Source organism: Melospiza georgiana, chromosome 11, assembly GCF_028018845.1.
Source record: "Melospiza georgiana isolate bMelGeo1 chromosome 11, bMelGeo1.pri, whole genome shotgun sequence".
In the NCBI taxonomy this organism is placed as follows: domain Eukaryota; kingdom Metazoa; phylum Chordata; class Aves; order Passeriformes; family Passerellidae; genus Melospiza; species Melospiza georgiana.
Genome location: NC_080440.1, coordinates 10272413 through 10288168, shown reverse-complemented (window position 1 = coordinate 10288168; position 15756 = coordinate 10272413). Strand labels below are relative to the sequence as shown.

General features: G+C 48.2%; 1 protein-coding gene across 1 annotated transcript; it reads right to left on the bottom strand.

Moving 5' to 3' along the window:
• Window positions 1-1220: 1220 nt before the first annotated feature.
• On the bottom strand, window positions 1221-14580 carry KLF15 (KLF transcription factor 15). The gene is made up of 3 exons (XM_058031918.1): window positions 14467-14580; window positions 9001-10111; window positions 1221-3251 (listed from the first exon to the last, which is right to left on the bottom strand). Exons 2-3 carry the CDS (start codon window positions 10044-10046, stop codon window positions 3083-3085), a joined length of 1215 nt encoding a protein of 404 aa, XP_057887901.1. The 5' UTR covers window positions 10047-10111; window positions 14467-14580; the 3' UTR covers window positions 1221-3082.
• Window positions 14581-15756: the final 1176 nt, after the last annotated feature.

The following is a 15756-nucleotide window of genomic DNA, read 5'->3' as shown; positions in this document are numbered from 1 at the left end:
TTAATGGATGAAGTGGATAGGGTGAGAACAGAAGGGAATTGCAGATCCTCTTGGTGCAGGCTTGCTAATTAAAACTTAAAACCACTGTCCTGAGCACTCTGATCTTCAAGCTACACCTCAGGAGGTAACAACAACCTGGATTGCACAGAACTTAGTCTGCCTCATCCCTTGGTCCTCTTGCCACACTCAAAAGGATTCTCTGGGAAAAATAATCTGGGGTCTGGAGAGCCCTGGCTCATCAGCTGGCACTTTTTGGTGGCTGTTCTTCAGGGAGAGACTTCAATCCCTCAGTGCCTGTTATTGTCACAATGATTCTTGCTGAGAGAAGATCTGGACCCACTGCACCATTGCTCCCATGGAGACTCAGAAGTGACTTTAACACCAGTCATGTTCCTGCTTTCTTCTTCCAGCAGAGGCCAAAGCAAGCAGAAGCACAGTGCAAGGCATGTCCCAGCTTGCAGGTCACGAGAGCATGGTGTTCATGCCCCCGTTGTTACAAATGGAAGCAATGGCTTTTGCAGAACAGGGTGTCTTCTCCTCAGGCCTGAGGCAATCCTTCCTAGCACAGCTCCTTCACATCTCTCTGCCAGGTGTGGGATTTGCAGCAGAGCCAACTGAGGTGCCCTGGCACCAAGACCATCATGCTGGGCCTTCCTTTAACAATCTAATCCTGTGACTACTGGCCTCATTGCTTGCTCCTTCCATCCAGGGATCACACAAAGGCAAATTAAGTCCCACAGTATCATTGTCATGTGTTATTATCCCCCTTTTACAAGAAAGGGACGTGCAGAACAGGCAATGGAGTCCTTTGTCTTGGGTCACACAGTGCGTCACCGTCAGTCTGAAGCAGACCTTGAAGCCCTTCCTCCTCCACACTAATCACTAAAGCTGGAATTCCTTCAAAGCCTGCTTGCTCTACCTCATTAACCACCATTTCACTGCACCTGTAGAGCTGTTCCAGAGCAGTCAGGAGCCATGGAAGGCGTTTGTGTCCCAGCGTGGCTGCCAGGCAAGGCGTGAGGGCTCCAGTGAAGAGAGACAACTCAGACATCTCACGCCTTCCAAGAACTTTCTGAGATGAGAAAAACTGAGGAAAACTTCAGAACTGATCCATCCTCTCCCTGTTACACAGCACCTGAAAAGTTACGTCCAGGTGAATCAAAATTTCAGAGCTGGCTATAAAGGAAATTAATGAATAATAATTTCAAGGAGGGATTTAAAATTTCCATTTTCATTTTATTGTCAAAGTAAATATATTTTTATGAAGAACAAAAGAAAATATACAGAATTGTAACTTATGTACACTGGCTTTATAGGTATTTTTGTTTCCAATTTACACAAATTTGATACGTTATTAAAAGATATTTTATATAGATACGCATCTATGTACAGTTTTATTTACATACATTCATAGGATGTGATATAAACCAGTCAATAGATGATAGTTCATTTATATTAATTTCTAGAGGACAAAAGGAATGCATTCACTTTAGCCAGACCTGCTGCTCTCACACAGCATGGGCTCCTGCTCTGCCTAGCTCTAGGATCACACTTTCCTCCTTCCCATTTTGCCAACAGAAAAGACAAACAGATGCCGTCTGCGAATGGAAAGGAAATGCAACATCCATTGTAAAATCATCCCTAATTACTGAATCCTATTTTCTTCTAAAGCTTCTTACAATCGCCAGAGTTCAAAAGGAAAAACAAAACAAGAAGAAACACAAATAAAATCACTTGCCTGCTACCATCTGATTATTTGCTTAAATTCCCTTCTTAGCCAGCTATCACACAAATTTGTTTCTTTTGGCTGCTGTTCTCACCCATGTGCCCACCCCAGCTGCACGGAGCTCTGACATGGCTGTTGGGAGGAAGAGGATTGGCACTGAGGATCACTCCCAGACCTCGGGCTCACAGCACTGTCCCAACAGCTCGGGGTTCCTTCCACTCTCTCTGGGCACAGGCACATCCTGCAGACCCTGCCAGCACACAGACACTGAGCTCCAGCCAGCCAGGCCCTGACTCTCAGTGGGTGTGGGGATGCTGTGATGATGAGCCCAGTGCTCACCAGGCACCCCCAGGGCTGGGGCTCTGCTTTCTCACCCCACGTCACACGAGAGGGCAGGGGCAGAGACAGAACAGAGCTCAGAGGCTCTCACAAACACCTTTGTGCTGCCTCGTGGGCAGACAACAGCTCTTCTGCTAAAGGCAGTGGATGCTGCAAACCAGCCTCAAAGGAAAGCAGTGTCCTTTGGAGCCTGGGCATCCTTGCACCCCTCGGCAGCACGGGACAGAAGCACACACACAGTTCCAGAGGCTTCACTCCAAGCCATTCCATCCAGCCTGAGCTTCTGGATTTGCTTGGGATGTGTCTTTCCTTAAATATATATATATATATGTATGTATGTATGAATATGTATACATAAATATTTATATATAACCTAGCCAAGGGAAAGGTAAATGTGAGCTGGGAAAATCAGAGATGCATGGAGGCACATTCCAGTGCTCTCCAAGCCCTGTCTCCCCCTATCCCCAACTCCCACTGTTCCTCCTCCTATGGCCAGCCCCTACAAATCCTTGGCTCAGGCGACCCAAAAACAAAGGAGTTGTTTTCATTTCAAAAGGAATTTGCTGTTTCCAAACTGGACAAATAGACCAGCTTAATAAAAACTCACAATGAGTGGCCTGTACATGAGCAAAGCCCTCAGGAATGCCAGGGCTATAATTAACTAGCAGCAAGCAACTTTTACATTTTCCTGTGCAGCAGAAAACAGCTAAAAATAAAACACTGTAATTTCCAAAAGAAGCAGCAGCAAAGGAGAGACAGATAGAAGGAAAGGAAAATAATATCCTTAAAAGAAAACAAAAAAAAAAAAAAAGGAAGAAGCGCCCCGCTCCCCTGACCCAAAAAGAGCTTCATTCTCCAATCATCTTTGAAGGACATGGGGGCACTCAAACACGGTGGTATCAAGTAACAGCATGGACTGTTCTGTGGAGACAAATAAATTATCCCTAGGAAGGTGGTGGTGAGCAAAGTGCTGTGGTGGCTCTGGGCACGGCCGGCGGGCAGGCAGGGCAGGAGCCGTCAGTTCACGGCGCGCACGGAGCGGCTGCTGCGCGGGAACCGGTGCACCTTGACGTGCTTGGACAAGTGGTCGCTGCGAGCAAACTTCTTCTCACACACTGGACACTGGTAGGGCTTCACCCCCGAGTGGGAGCGCCTGTGCCGGGACAGCTCGTCTGACCTGGAGAACCTGCAAGAGAGGAGAGGCCTGGTCAGAGAAATGGGGGTTTGGTGTGCTAAGTGCCGCACAGCGAGGTAAAAAACATCCCCCCAGGTCACGGGGAATCTCCAGGAGGTGAAAGGGACACACAGCAGGGCTGGGCTGGTCCCAGCAATGATGGAAACACACAGCTACCAGCCCTGGACTCACGGCAATGCACAGAGGCAGCATTGGTACCAGCCTTGTCCTGGACCCCATGGCATGGGTACAGCTTGACAAAAACAGTGCTGCTCTCCATCCCCCTGCAGTCCCCTCCAAAGCCACCCCCACCATCTCTGTCCTGCAAATCCAAGCACAGACTCCTCAAGCAGAAATAACCACCACTGTCCTGCAGCTGAGGTCTGTTTCAAGCTCCCACTAAAACAAGCACACCCCCTAAGTGCACCCAGTTTGAGAGGGATTCGAGATAAATCCAGCCAGAGCTACCCAGAAACAACATGACTTATTTAGATCCAGATGAAAAATTGGCTTCTATGTGTGCTCCTGCAGGCTAAATAAAGAGTCATTAATAGCACCAGAGATGCTCTGCATCCCGACAGCTGAAATTCAGGTGGGCCCCAATGGCCATTTGCATAGTTATTTGCATAGTTAGCATGGGTAAATTAAATCAAGAATGAGCCTTTAATTACCAAAACTGTATTCCATAATCCTTTGAATTTTAGATATTTTCCACCTTCCATCTCCAGAGAAAAATCCAAAATAGCCACCACGAATCCCACAGGCTTTATGGAACCCAAATGAGCTGATCCTTTGGCCTTAAGAGCAGGGCTGGCTCTATTTCCACTTTGGACATGACTAGGAGACAGAGGGTTAATTAACAATGTCACACTAAAACAGCCCTGTCCAGATGGGTACAAAAAATTTGCTGCCTGACAAAGGGCAATTAAGGGTTTTGTTGCCAGAGCAGTAACAAAGAGCAGCACAGAAAGAGAGCTTGCAAGAAATGGTATCAGCTGTTTATTTACAATAAATAAGTGAAGTCATGGGCACTAGCTGAACAAATCAGGGAAAGAACATGTAGAAAAATGTGCCCTTCTGGAGCAAAATATCACATCACCAACAGAGCAAATTCGCTATTTTTATGAAAGGGAGAAACCAGGACTGCTGGGCTCCTATGAATAAATCCCTCATGCAAGAAAAGTAAGTTTCCATATAAAGGTTTTAATTAGCTCTGATCTCCCGCCAACAGTTGAGGACCATGGCATAGGCACTGGGAAAGCTGGTAATGGTTTCCTCCGTTGCTGCAGCTCTTCAGACTGGTCATGCTCCCCAAAGAGCAGTCAGCCCCTGGAAAACTGATCCAGGCACTCACCATGGGTAAGGTATGGTGTGGGCATCTCTCCCTGGGGCATTTCTAAGGGAGATTCTTTCACCTGTTCACTTGCTTTTCTTCCTTTCCTTGCTCTGGTATCCTCATGGTGAAAGAGTCAAATTCTCCATGATAAAGAGGCAGCTGTTATGGAACTGTCCACCTGAAGGGCCATGACAGAAGTTTCTCTTCACACCTTCTAACTGCATGTTTGCTTTCTCTAACACCCCTGGTCCTTTCAGCCACAGCTTCCCAAAACCACATTCTGGAGCCAGGAGCAGCAGGGTCAGGGATTTCCCCCAAGTCCTAAGCAGTGAGCTAGTCCCAGGGCCAGATCCCTGTAGGGATGCTCTGGTAGGGCTATGGGTGAGTGGGCCTGGAGAGTGTAGGATGCTGCCTGTGCAGACTGAGTGCTGGACAAGGAACAGAGCTGTGCCACATCCAGGGAACAGAGGAAAAGCACTTTTGCAAAGAGCCATCCTCTTGTATACAGACCTCAAAGAAGCAAAACCAGATGTGTCTGGGTTGTCCTGTCCTATGTCCTTGGCCATTAAGGTCACCATCTGGAACAGAAGTGCAGTAGCACTTGGCTAATCCTGCACAAGAGCCTCACAAGTGCATTTTGAGGGGAATTGCACGGACGGTGGGGGAGAAAGAGGCACATGTCAGGATTGAGCTTGGATGAGTTCATCCGATAAAAATACACTCTGCCTCATAACCATGTCCTTAGCTGAAGAGGCAGGAATGTTGCAACGCTGTTCCCCAGCAGTGACGGAAAGATCAACTTACAGAGCCCACAGAAATAAACCTCAAGCTGTCTGTGTGTTTACAAAAAAACAACGCAAAGGTTAGGACAAGGAAGCTGGGAGGATCTGGCGGTCTGGCTCTGCAGTGAAATATCTGCAACACACTCTGGCACTGAGATCAACCCAAAGAAAGTGAAAATAATCCACTGTGGAATGCAAAATTCAAAAGAAAAAAAAAAAAAAAAAAAAAAAAAAAAAAAAAAAAAAAAAAGGAAGCCGCAAGGAATACCTCACTATTCTGTCACTGCCATTTCCAGAAGGATTCCTCCTTCAAAAGACAAGTGAAGGGATCTGGGAAATCCCACAGCAACAAAAGAGCCTTCTTCATCCTTCTATCTGGCAGGACCCCAAGGGACTGTAACTACATCTTTCCCTTGAAGAAAAGTCCTAGAGCTCCCTGATGTGTAGGACATAACCTGCGTCTCCAAGACACATGGGGACATCCCTATGTGGCTCACGGGGCAAGAAAGGTCAATAGCTTCAGCCTGGTACTCCTGGTCCCTGCCATGGCCACCAGCCACTGAGGCCAACTCAGGCTGTACCTCTCCTCCACAGGGGAGTAAGCCTCTAGACAGATCCTTCCTGCCCATCCCCAGAGCTTTCCTGCAAGGACCCAGCACAGCTCCTGAGCACCTGCCATCCCCTTGCACAGCAGCAGCAAGAAAAGCCAATGCAAGATGCCTGCCCTGCCCCATGTGTGGTACTGCTCAAGCACACTCTGGCCACACGTTAACAAGCCTTTAAACCCTCCCTGCCAAGCCAGGCAGAGCTTGTGGCCCCTGCTGTCACCAGCCAGAAGATGCAGTGGGGCATTTAAAGGCCATGGCCTCACCCCCAGCCTTGCAGCAGCTGCAGCTTTGCACAGTGCTGTGCCAGGGAGGGAAGCAGGAGCTTCTCCTACCCTGTGCCATAACACAGCTGCTGCTCAGCTCTCTGGCCTGAGCAGTGCTAACCTGGGGTGCCAAAGGTAGGAGGTGGCACGACACAGATCAGTGCCCTGACCCATCCCAGGGAGCACAAAGGGTCCCTGGCCACTGCCAGTGAGCGCCACTCTACAGACTGCCTAAAACAGCCCTGTGCCTAGGAAGGGCACAAGCAAGCAGGGCTCAGCCTCCATCAGGGAGGTGCTAGGGGTCTCCAGCCATCCTAAGGGCTTGCTGGGTACACACTCCAACCCTGGTGTATTTAAAACATCGTGCACAGAGAGCTTGAGGAACCTTTAACCCTCCCACTGAGCTCAGGCACTTCGTGCTAGGCAACACTCTGTTTTGGTTTTGAAATTACTATCTCCAGTGAGATCAGCTCTTAAGTGTCTTCTGTGAAAAAATAAATACACAAGCACAAGAATGCAGGGAAAAAGGGGGAAAGCAGAGTCCAGCAGTGTTTTAGTGCTTAAATTCATTTGAGATTATGTAGACCTGGGAGCAAACAGAGTGGCCAGATGCAATGGACTTAAGTCATGTGAGACTTAAGTCACAGTTCTCACTGAACTTCTGCAAAGGTAAACATGGTTTATTGATGAAAGGGAACTGGGTAATTCAATGCTCAGTTGGTTCTGGCCTTTGATGTGGAGCAGCATGCAGGGGATGTGCAGCAATCTCAGGCTGGTGCTAAGGATTGCTGTGAGCACAGGACGCCTCTCCTGCTGGCTATAAACTTCTCCTCTTGCAGCAGAGCCCTTCCAAAGTTTGGGGGTTTTGGGGATTGAGATTGCAGCCCAGGCTGTGAAATTCCACAAGACAAACAGCACAAGAGTTTGAAAAGCCCTTTGCAGCAGCTGTTTGTGGACAAGACACATGTTCTTCATTATGATTAATTCCTCCTTCCTGTTGGGCTCATCTTTAAAAAGTTGTGGTGGCTGAAAGTTCAGGGTGCTCCAGGCTGTGGGACCTGCACTTCTTTTGACCCTCCAGCCAAGGCAGCAAATCATTTGCCACATTTCGAGAAGAGAGGCACCTGTTGCAAATTTAATCAACCTTTATCACTTACTATTTTTCCTAAACGTTCCCCTTGGTTCTGTACCTTGGGGAACACCAGCTTTGTGATAAGACAGAGCTGGAGAAGGTCACCCACAGGCAATGCTTCAGGCTCCTGATCCTGAGCCGCACAAGTCCCTGGGAGCGTTGGTACAAAGCTCAGTTTGGATTAGACAAACCCTCACTGCCACACACATTTGTCACAAAAAGGAGAGCTGTGCTCACATGCAAGGAAAGCCAGCATGACACCCACAGGCACATCTGCTGCCTGTGCACACATACTCTGGCAGCCAAATAAAAAGCAGCAAGTACCTGTCCTGCAGGTTGGGAGCACCCAGCCCACAGTTTCTGGGACCAAACAGCTGAAAAATGCAGCTTTGGTGAGAGGGTACCCTGAGCAGCAAACAGCCCACGAGAGTGCCACCAGGATAAAAGGAAACAAATCACCACCAGTTTGTAGAGCCACCATAATCTGATCCCCCAGCCCTTCTGAGAAACAAACTTCAGCCTGGTCCAGCTGGAGAACAGAGGGTTCAGCTCCACTGTGACCTTTTCCCTCAAACCAACCCAGCCATCTCTAACTGCTGCATGTCTCACATACTTGCATTTTTACACAACATTCTCCTGTTACTTTTTACCTCATCTGTTGCCCATGATCACAACCCATTTTCTCATTAGACATTGCTCACTGAAGCTCTGCAGCATATTATTTGCAAGAAATTCAATTTAATTTAACACAAGGCAGTTAAGATTATATTTTCTCCCACCATCATTTGTGGTACTGTACATTAGCACTTGCCAGCAGGCAAGCCAGTAATAAAGCTAACTGGAAAGAAGGAGGACGGCACTTGTCAAAGCTTCCTTAAAATAAAAAGCTGATACTTTTAAAAAAGACTAAATTTTTCAATTCATATTAAAAATAAAATAAAATATTTTTAAAAATCCTTCTGCCAAACATTTTCTCAATCAAACCTGCAATCTTTCATTCAAGCAATCCTTAACTCCACCTCAGCCTTCTGGTTATGTTGTTACATCTGACAGCTTTTTTGCAACTTTGAGTGGCACCCACGCATTTTTCTGAATCAAGACAGAGAATAAAACTCAGAGTATGCCAGAGTGTCACTGCCAGCATTTTAAGAAGGAGTGGGATGGAGTGCATTTTCTATGAAAGTGCACAGAATACTGCTTTTAACCATACTTGCTTATCACAGCCTTTCACTGGCCACATTTAGTCCCACACAGGGCTGTGCACAGCAATTCTGCCCTAAACCATTCAGCTCACTCAGCCTCAGCTGGTGCTGCAACCACACCAATGCAAACACCAGGTCTTACCTGCGGTAACAAGCTTCACCTGACCCTCTAGAATGAAATACAGATTATGATGGACTGCTTTTATTTGCTTTAAGACACTAAAGCTGCTGGTGCCAGCAGGTGAAGCTGTGCTATTTAATTTATCAGAACCCCTGCGTTACCAAACAGGAAGAAAAAAGGTCTTCATTGTCAAACCAACCAAACAAGTTCTGGCAACAGAAACAGTTTATAAATCAGAGTGCAAACCTACTTGCTCAGCAAGTGAGGTCAAGTGAGCAAGAAAGGGAAGGGGGACAGAGCTGGACCCCAATACTGACCTCCATCCACAGCCCGGCCACGTGCACGCAAAGGGCTTTTCTCCTGTGTGCCTCCTCAGGTGGGCTTTCAAATGGCTGCTTTTCGTGTACATCTTGGTGCAGCCAGGAAAAGAACATTTATGCATTTTAATGAGTTCAGCTGCAGGGTTCTTTTGAAATTTCTGACCCATGATGATTCCCGTCTGCCCCTGGATCATGCCCCCTGGCCCAATTGGCTTGGCGGCGATGGGGACGGGAGCAATGCGGACAAATTTAGAGGACAAGTTCAAATTGGACGACTGAACTATCTGAGGCACAAGGGCAAATGTCTGTCCTTGGATGTTGACAAGGAGCTGTGCAATTTTAATGTTCTCCTGTGCTGGTCCTTGGGACGTGGGGCTGGTGTTGGACTCCTGTTTGATCTGCACAGGCTGAATTTGGAGCATAACTGGTATTCCATTCTCCAGGGTCACTCCTCCATTTGAAGCTTGGCCACCTTCCGTTGAGCTAGTCAACTGCTCATTTTTACTCTCTTTTAAACTAGTACTGGGTAACATATGGTCTTTTTGCTGCAGCGAAGCAACAGAAACCTGGCTGCAAGCTCTCAAGTCCTTGGTCTCGCTTTTAGGTCTTTCTTTGAGCTCCAAGTCCATATTCTCCTCCAAAAATTCCTCAATCTCCTCAAGCGTGGGCTGAAATGGTCCTGAGTCTTCCATATCCACAGGAAATTCAGGCAACCTAAAGTACTCCTCTTTCACTATTGGCTGAAGTCTCCTTTTGTCCCACCATGATGCAGTGGTGGTGTTCCCCAAAGAAGCCTGGGACAATAAATAGTCTAAGATACTGTCCTGACTTTCTGCACTGGATGTGCTTCCATAGCTGGAGCTGAGGACCTGGGAGTCAGGGCTGGAACAAGAACAAAAGCTGGACGAGTCACTGTCATCTTCTGACAGGGGAGAGGGCAGCATTTGGTAGGACCTCACGCCAGCTGTCATGTCCCCAAAGTATCCAAGAGAAGACCTTGTTGATGAAAAGGATTCATCAGTAGGCAGCAAGTGATCCACCATTCCTGGATGATCTCTTAAGGATATCCAAACAGCATATACCAGGCAGCCAAAGTTCAGGTGAGAGCCTAAGTGCAGGAAAAAACAAAACAGCAACAGTCAGAAGTTGGTTTAATCATTTATCTCCATGAACTGAAAGGCATAAAGCCCTCTAGCCCACAGGAAAGTACAGAGCATCCAGCCTCCCTGGGTACACAGGCTGCTACAAGCTTTGATAGGTCTGCACCACCCCCTGAGGACTGTCAGGGCTGAAGCGTTTTGCAGGATTGCACCACATATTTGCAAAAGAATGCTGTCAGAAATCATTTCCCAACCGTGCTCCAGATTTACAGCTCCCTTATAGAATATTACCAGCAAGAGAAAATAAATAACAAGCTTTCACCTAGCAGTGAAATCCAGAGCCAAAGAAGGGAATGGGAAAGAAAAAATAAAGTGTTGAAATTTTTACCACCAAAAAGAAACAAATAAAAAATGTTTATTGCTGGTGACCATAAAATGCAAATCCTTTTCCTATCTTGTAGCTTTCCACCAACCTTATTTTTAACTTCCTCAGTTCTACAAATATAGGCTGTTCAGCATAATGAAAGGATCAATCTGGCAGGAGCCAAAAATATTTACTGTGCTTCAGCATTTACTAGGTGGATTTTCCCCTCCAGATGTAATGAATCAGTGTGCCAACGTCATCATCACCTGCACTGTCCTTAATAAGGCTGGCACTGAGCTAATTGCCATGCCCTGCCTGCCAGCTGGTGGCTGCTTTCACTGTGCTCCTCTCTCTGCGGAGCAGGGGCTGAGCCCCGAGCCAGCTGCTGCACCGGGAGGGCTGCACAGCATCCCGGCCTGCAGCATCCCGCAAATCCCGGCTTCCGTGAGCCCCAATCCCGCTGCAAACCATGAGCGGCATCCCAACCTGCAGGATCCTGGGTTCTATGAGCCCCAATCCCACTGCAAACCATGAGTGGCATCCCAACCTGCAGGATCCTGGGTTCCATGAGCCCCAATCCCACTGCAAACCATGAGCGGCATCCCAACCTGCAGGATCCTGGGTTCCATGAGCCCCAATCCCGCTGCAAACCATGAGCGGCATCCCAACCTGCAGCATCCCGCAAATCCCGGGATTTTCCGTGAGCCCATGAGCCCCAATCCCGCTACAAACCATGAGCAGCATCCCGCAAATCCCGGGTTCCATGAGCCCTAATCCTGCTACAAACCCACAAGAGCAAAAACCCCACCCTGGCCAGCACAGCCATCCTGGTGCCCACTTGACAGCCTCACTTGTCCCACACTTCACCATCTAAAACAAGCAAACTTCCTAGAAAGGCCACTGGGGAGGGGGAGGCAGGAGGGACATCTATGTATTATTTTATTCCCCACCTCTTTGAGGGAAAAGAACAGAAATTGCTTACGGACGGAGATTGTGCCCCTTAGAGAGCAAAGGCAGAGAGCTCGGGATGGAGCCAACACTGGCCCGCAGTCACTCGCTCAAGGTGACTGATTGGAAACAGAGCTGTACATGTGCATAATAAAACAACTCTTTCTGTGGAAGGTATGTGCAGTGCAGAGATAGCAGTCATTCGATCAGCCTATGAGCCAGTGTGTGTGTGTGAATTAGCAGGCATGTGACCCAGCATGAAGGAAATGCCAGTCAATCTTGTTACACGCTGTCATTTTCCACAGGCTCTGCCGCTGTGGACGCTTTTCCATGAATAGTCAATAGCTCCCAGTTTTGTGCAACGAGGGGATGGTTGTTACTGCTGTTGCAGAGCATCTTTGCTGCCTCCAAAATCTCCAAAATTTGCCCTGTCTTTCCTTCTCTGGAGAAAAATCAAAAGGTGTTTGTATGCTCAGTGCTGCAGTGAACACAAAGTTGTGTATTTTACACAACACCCTTAAAGAGCTCTGTCCCGTTGGCAACATCTATTAATATTTCCCAGGAAGGAGAGGGGGGGAAGCCACATTTCTTAAAGACTTGTCTTCCTCCTTCACAGACACATGGAGGAAACAGGGACAGGTTGAAATAAAGACTAAAAGGAAGATTGCACATTTTCCTGGTCTGTGTCCCCTGTCAGTCAGCTGTGCCTCTGAACCAATAATGAAATACCTACATGTGCTGAACACGAGGAAGTTCAAACAGAGGTTAGTGGCTCTGTTTTGTGACCTTAGACTATAATCATGTCCTATAGTAAAAGCAAAGAGTCAGAAGAACTGAACTATTTCTAATACACTTTTTTTTTTACTCTCTATATTGCTGGAAAGCTCCCCCAGCAGAAGTCCCATAGCTGAGTTATTCCAGTTTTGAAACAGAAAGCACCATCTGCTTCTGACAAATTGGTACTGGCATCTGGTAAGAATTCACCCAAGCTGATTGTTTCTATCTTGCACCAAAAACTGGTGACTGCCTTGAGAAACACAGGGCAGAAAGGAAGACTTGCCCTCAGGTGGTTTCTGATTCTTCCTCTAATGTCTGTATTATTCCAGCCTAAACTTCTGAAGAATAGGGCTGTGAGGGAAATCTGGACTGCAACATGTGCTTTTCTAAGAAAAGCTGGCATGCTCTGCGTGCACCAAAAGCAGTTGGTGAACTTCTTGTTAAAAAAAAAAAAACCAACTTAAAATGTTCAAGATTTCTTTGAATGCTTGGAAGAGCTGGGAAGCCACTATCAAAATATTAATATATTTCCCTGGGAATAGAACTACACTGCAATTTGAATTAGGACTTAAATGAGGGAGAAAAAAACCAATAATGAACCCCTAGCAATTGCTGTGGGCCGGTTACCTCAGCAGAAAACAGCCAGCAGGCTTGTTTCCCATCTCTTTTGACAAGGAACAATGTCACTCGATGTAACCAGAGGCTTTTTAAGAGGACTGTCAGAGCCAAATAGATCCAGGCACATTACGGGCCAGTTCTGCTTTCTGTGCGCTCTCAAAACTTGCAGAACAGCCAAGAAGATTTTAGAGAATGCCTGGAATGCAGGATCGGGCCCTGGCTATATTTTTTTCCTGAAGGCCAGGCTAACAACCAAAATACTTTTATCCTTACTTTGCCTGAAGACACGGCCAAAAACAGAAGATTAGAAAACAAAACCAAAAAAAGCTGGGGCTATGAAGGCCATGAAAACTAATGATGCTGTTTCCATAACACACTTTCATCTCTAGGAACGCTGAAAACATGTTAGAAATGTAAGCACCTATAGTCAGACTGCAGTCACTGCAAATAGCCTCTCCTGGAGTGAAATACAGCAGCTGTTCAGCAGCACCACCGTCTCCAACTTTTTTTTACGAGTTCCCTGGGTTGTTATGATGTCCTTTCTGCCAAAAACATGTTGTTCTGTTTAAAACCTGACCATCTAATTGCCAGCTAAAAAAAAAAATAACGACAAAAAGCAAACCAGAGAAGACATATTTTGACGCAGAGCAACATTAAAATGTAAAGTGCTTGGAACTTGCTGAAACACAGGGATGTGTTTCCCAGCCTGTCATTTCTGGACAGTCAGCCCAGCACAATTGATCACACAGCATATATGACAGTCATTTCCTACATTTACTGCCACAGCTTTTTCTAGTTTAAGACTAATCTCTTCAGGGTTTTCTCTTGTTCTAAATCTGTTCAGGCTGACTTCTGCTCCACGGACAGAGCCATAAACAAGAAAAGGAAGCAGGCCCAGAGCTTCTAAGAAATTAAAAGAGAAATGCAAATGGGGAGAAAAAAAATAAAAATAATAATAAAAAGAAGCCGTGAGCCAGGAGTAAACCCATTCGCTCTCATCTCCTCCGCAAGGTGGCTGTGCTGCTCCCCGGACACAGCGGGGTGATCAGGTTTGTTTTTCCCAAACCCGTTGCTCCTGGGAAGCTGCAGAAACATTCCCAAAGCGTTCTTCTCTGAAAACTGTCCCGCTGCAGCCCCAAACTTTGGCTTCCACAGGAGGAAGCGTTTCACCTGCAGCGGGCACAGGCAGCGGCCCCGGCGGAGCGCACCCCGCAATAACGCGGGGCAGGGAAAGGGGTGCGGGACACACACACGGAATTGCCACTCCAGCACAGCACAGCCAGGCTTCCATGGCTGCAAAGCATGTTTGTCTGGGGTTTTTCTAATCGTGATTTTTTTGTTTGTTCCGTCTGTTGAGGGTTTTAAAAAATTATTTATGTATTGTTTATTCCTTCCATCCCTTTTCAGGAGGCTTTGGGGGGCCTCTCTCCCCTCGCAGCGTGGTCGCGACGATCGGGAATGAACCCCCCCCCCCCCCTCTCCGCCTGTCACTCCGTGGCACGGCACCGCTGCAGCCCGCAAACAGCCCCCAGCCCTGGCCGGTGCCCCGGCGGGATGGAATTCCATCTGCCGGCAGCAGGGACACAGCCCCGGCCCCGCCGAGCCGCGGAGGCACCGCCGGCGGGACGCGACCCCCGCGCCCACATCAACCCTTACCTGAACTCCTCTGCGAGCCGGGGGGCAGCAAAGGCCACGGGCGACCAGAAGAACGCAACAACAACAACAACAACGAGAACGAGGTGGGGGGAAAAAACCCAAACAACACAACCAAGCCACAAAAAAAAAAAAAAAAAAAAAAAAAAAAAAAAAAAAAAAAAAAAAATTAAAAAAAAAAAGAAAAAAAAGAGGCAAAAATAATTATAGAAATAATTTTAAAAAATGAAAAATTTTAAAAGGCACACACGCACAATAAACCCGCGGGAGTAGACCCAAGCAAGCCCCGAGCAGCAGCCCGCGGAGGCAGGAGCGGCCGGGAGCGCGGAGCGGCGGCGGGAGGCGGGCGCAGCTCCCCCGGGAGGCGGGTGCGCGGCTGCGGAGCGCGGCCCCGCTCCCGTAGTACTATATCCCCCTCACATGACGGGAGCCCGGCCGCCGCGGGGGAGGCCGGGGAGAGGCTCGACCGCGTCCGCCGCCCCCATTGGCCCCGCGGCGGCGGGGGCCGGCCCGGGCCCGGCCTCAATGGGAGCCGCGCTCGGCCCCGGGGCGGTGCTGCGGGCCCCGGAGCGCCCGGAGGGGCCTGCCTCACGGGACGGGGGGAACGGGCTGAACTGAAACACGGGGGGCTGGGAGTCCGTGTGAGGGTGATGGAACACCGGAGCAGGTTGCTCGGAGAGCCGGTTGATGCTCCATCCCTGGAAATGCTCCGGGTCAGGTTGGATAGGACTGAGCAATTTGATCGGGTTGAAAATGTCACTGCTCCTTGCAGGGAGTTGGACTGGGTGGCCTGGTAATGTCCCTTCCAACCCAAACCACTGTGAGAGTCGGTAAGGGTGCAAGCCTCTGGACATCTGGAGATAAGAGAGTCCCTCGGGAGGTGTGAGGAGCCCCATGCCCTCTCTCCTGCCCCACACCTGCCCCTTTCCTGCCTGGGGGCATTTCCACCATGCTGGATGTGTGTCCCACACACACACCCCATTGTTACTGCAGACATCACTAGTTCTTCATACAAACACACGTAATAATTTATGTATAGGTATATACATACACAAACACACTGTAGTTCTGCAATACTTGGTATGGATCAGGATCTATGCTCAGCTCCTGCAGAGGAAGCTCACAGTGGGGCCAGGTGCAGCAGCAGTCAGTTTTGCTGCTCAATCAGTGGTTTTCCAAATGCAGTTTTTCCTTTTTCCAGATTTCCTGGGAAGGTGTAGCCTGGGATATAGAATGCAGTCCTGTGACAACATGTCTGTGCACCCTTTTGTGAGGGCACATGGGACAGCACAC

Excerpts from the sequence above, each read along its gene's own strand:
- KLF15 (XM_058031918.1), bottom strand. The coding sequence starts at position 10,046 with ATGGTGGATCACTTGCTGCCTACTGATGAATCCTTTTCATCAACAAGG. Across the intron at positions 3,252-9,000 it reads TGGCCGGGCTGTGGATGGAG|GTTCTCCAGGTCAGACGAGC; the intron begins GTCAGTATTGGG and ends CCTCTCTTGCAG.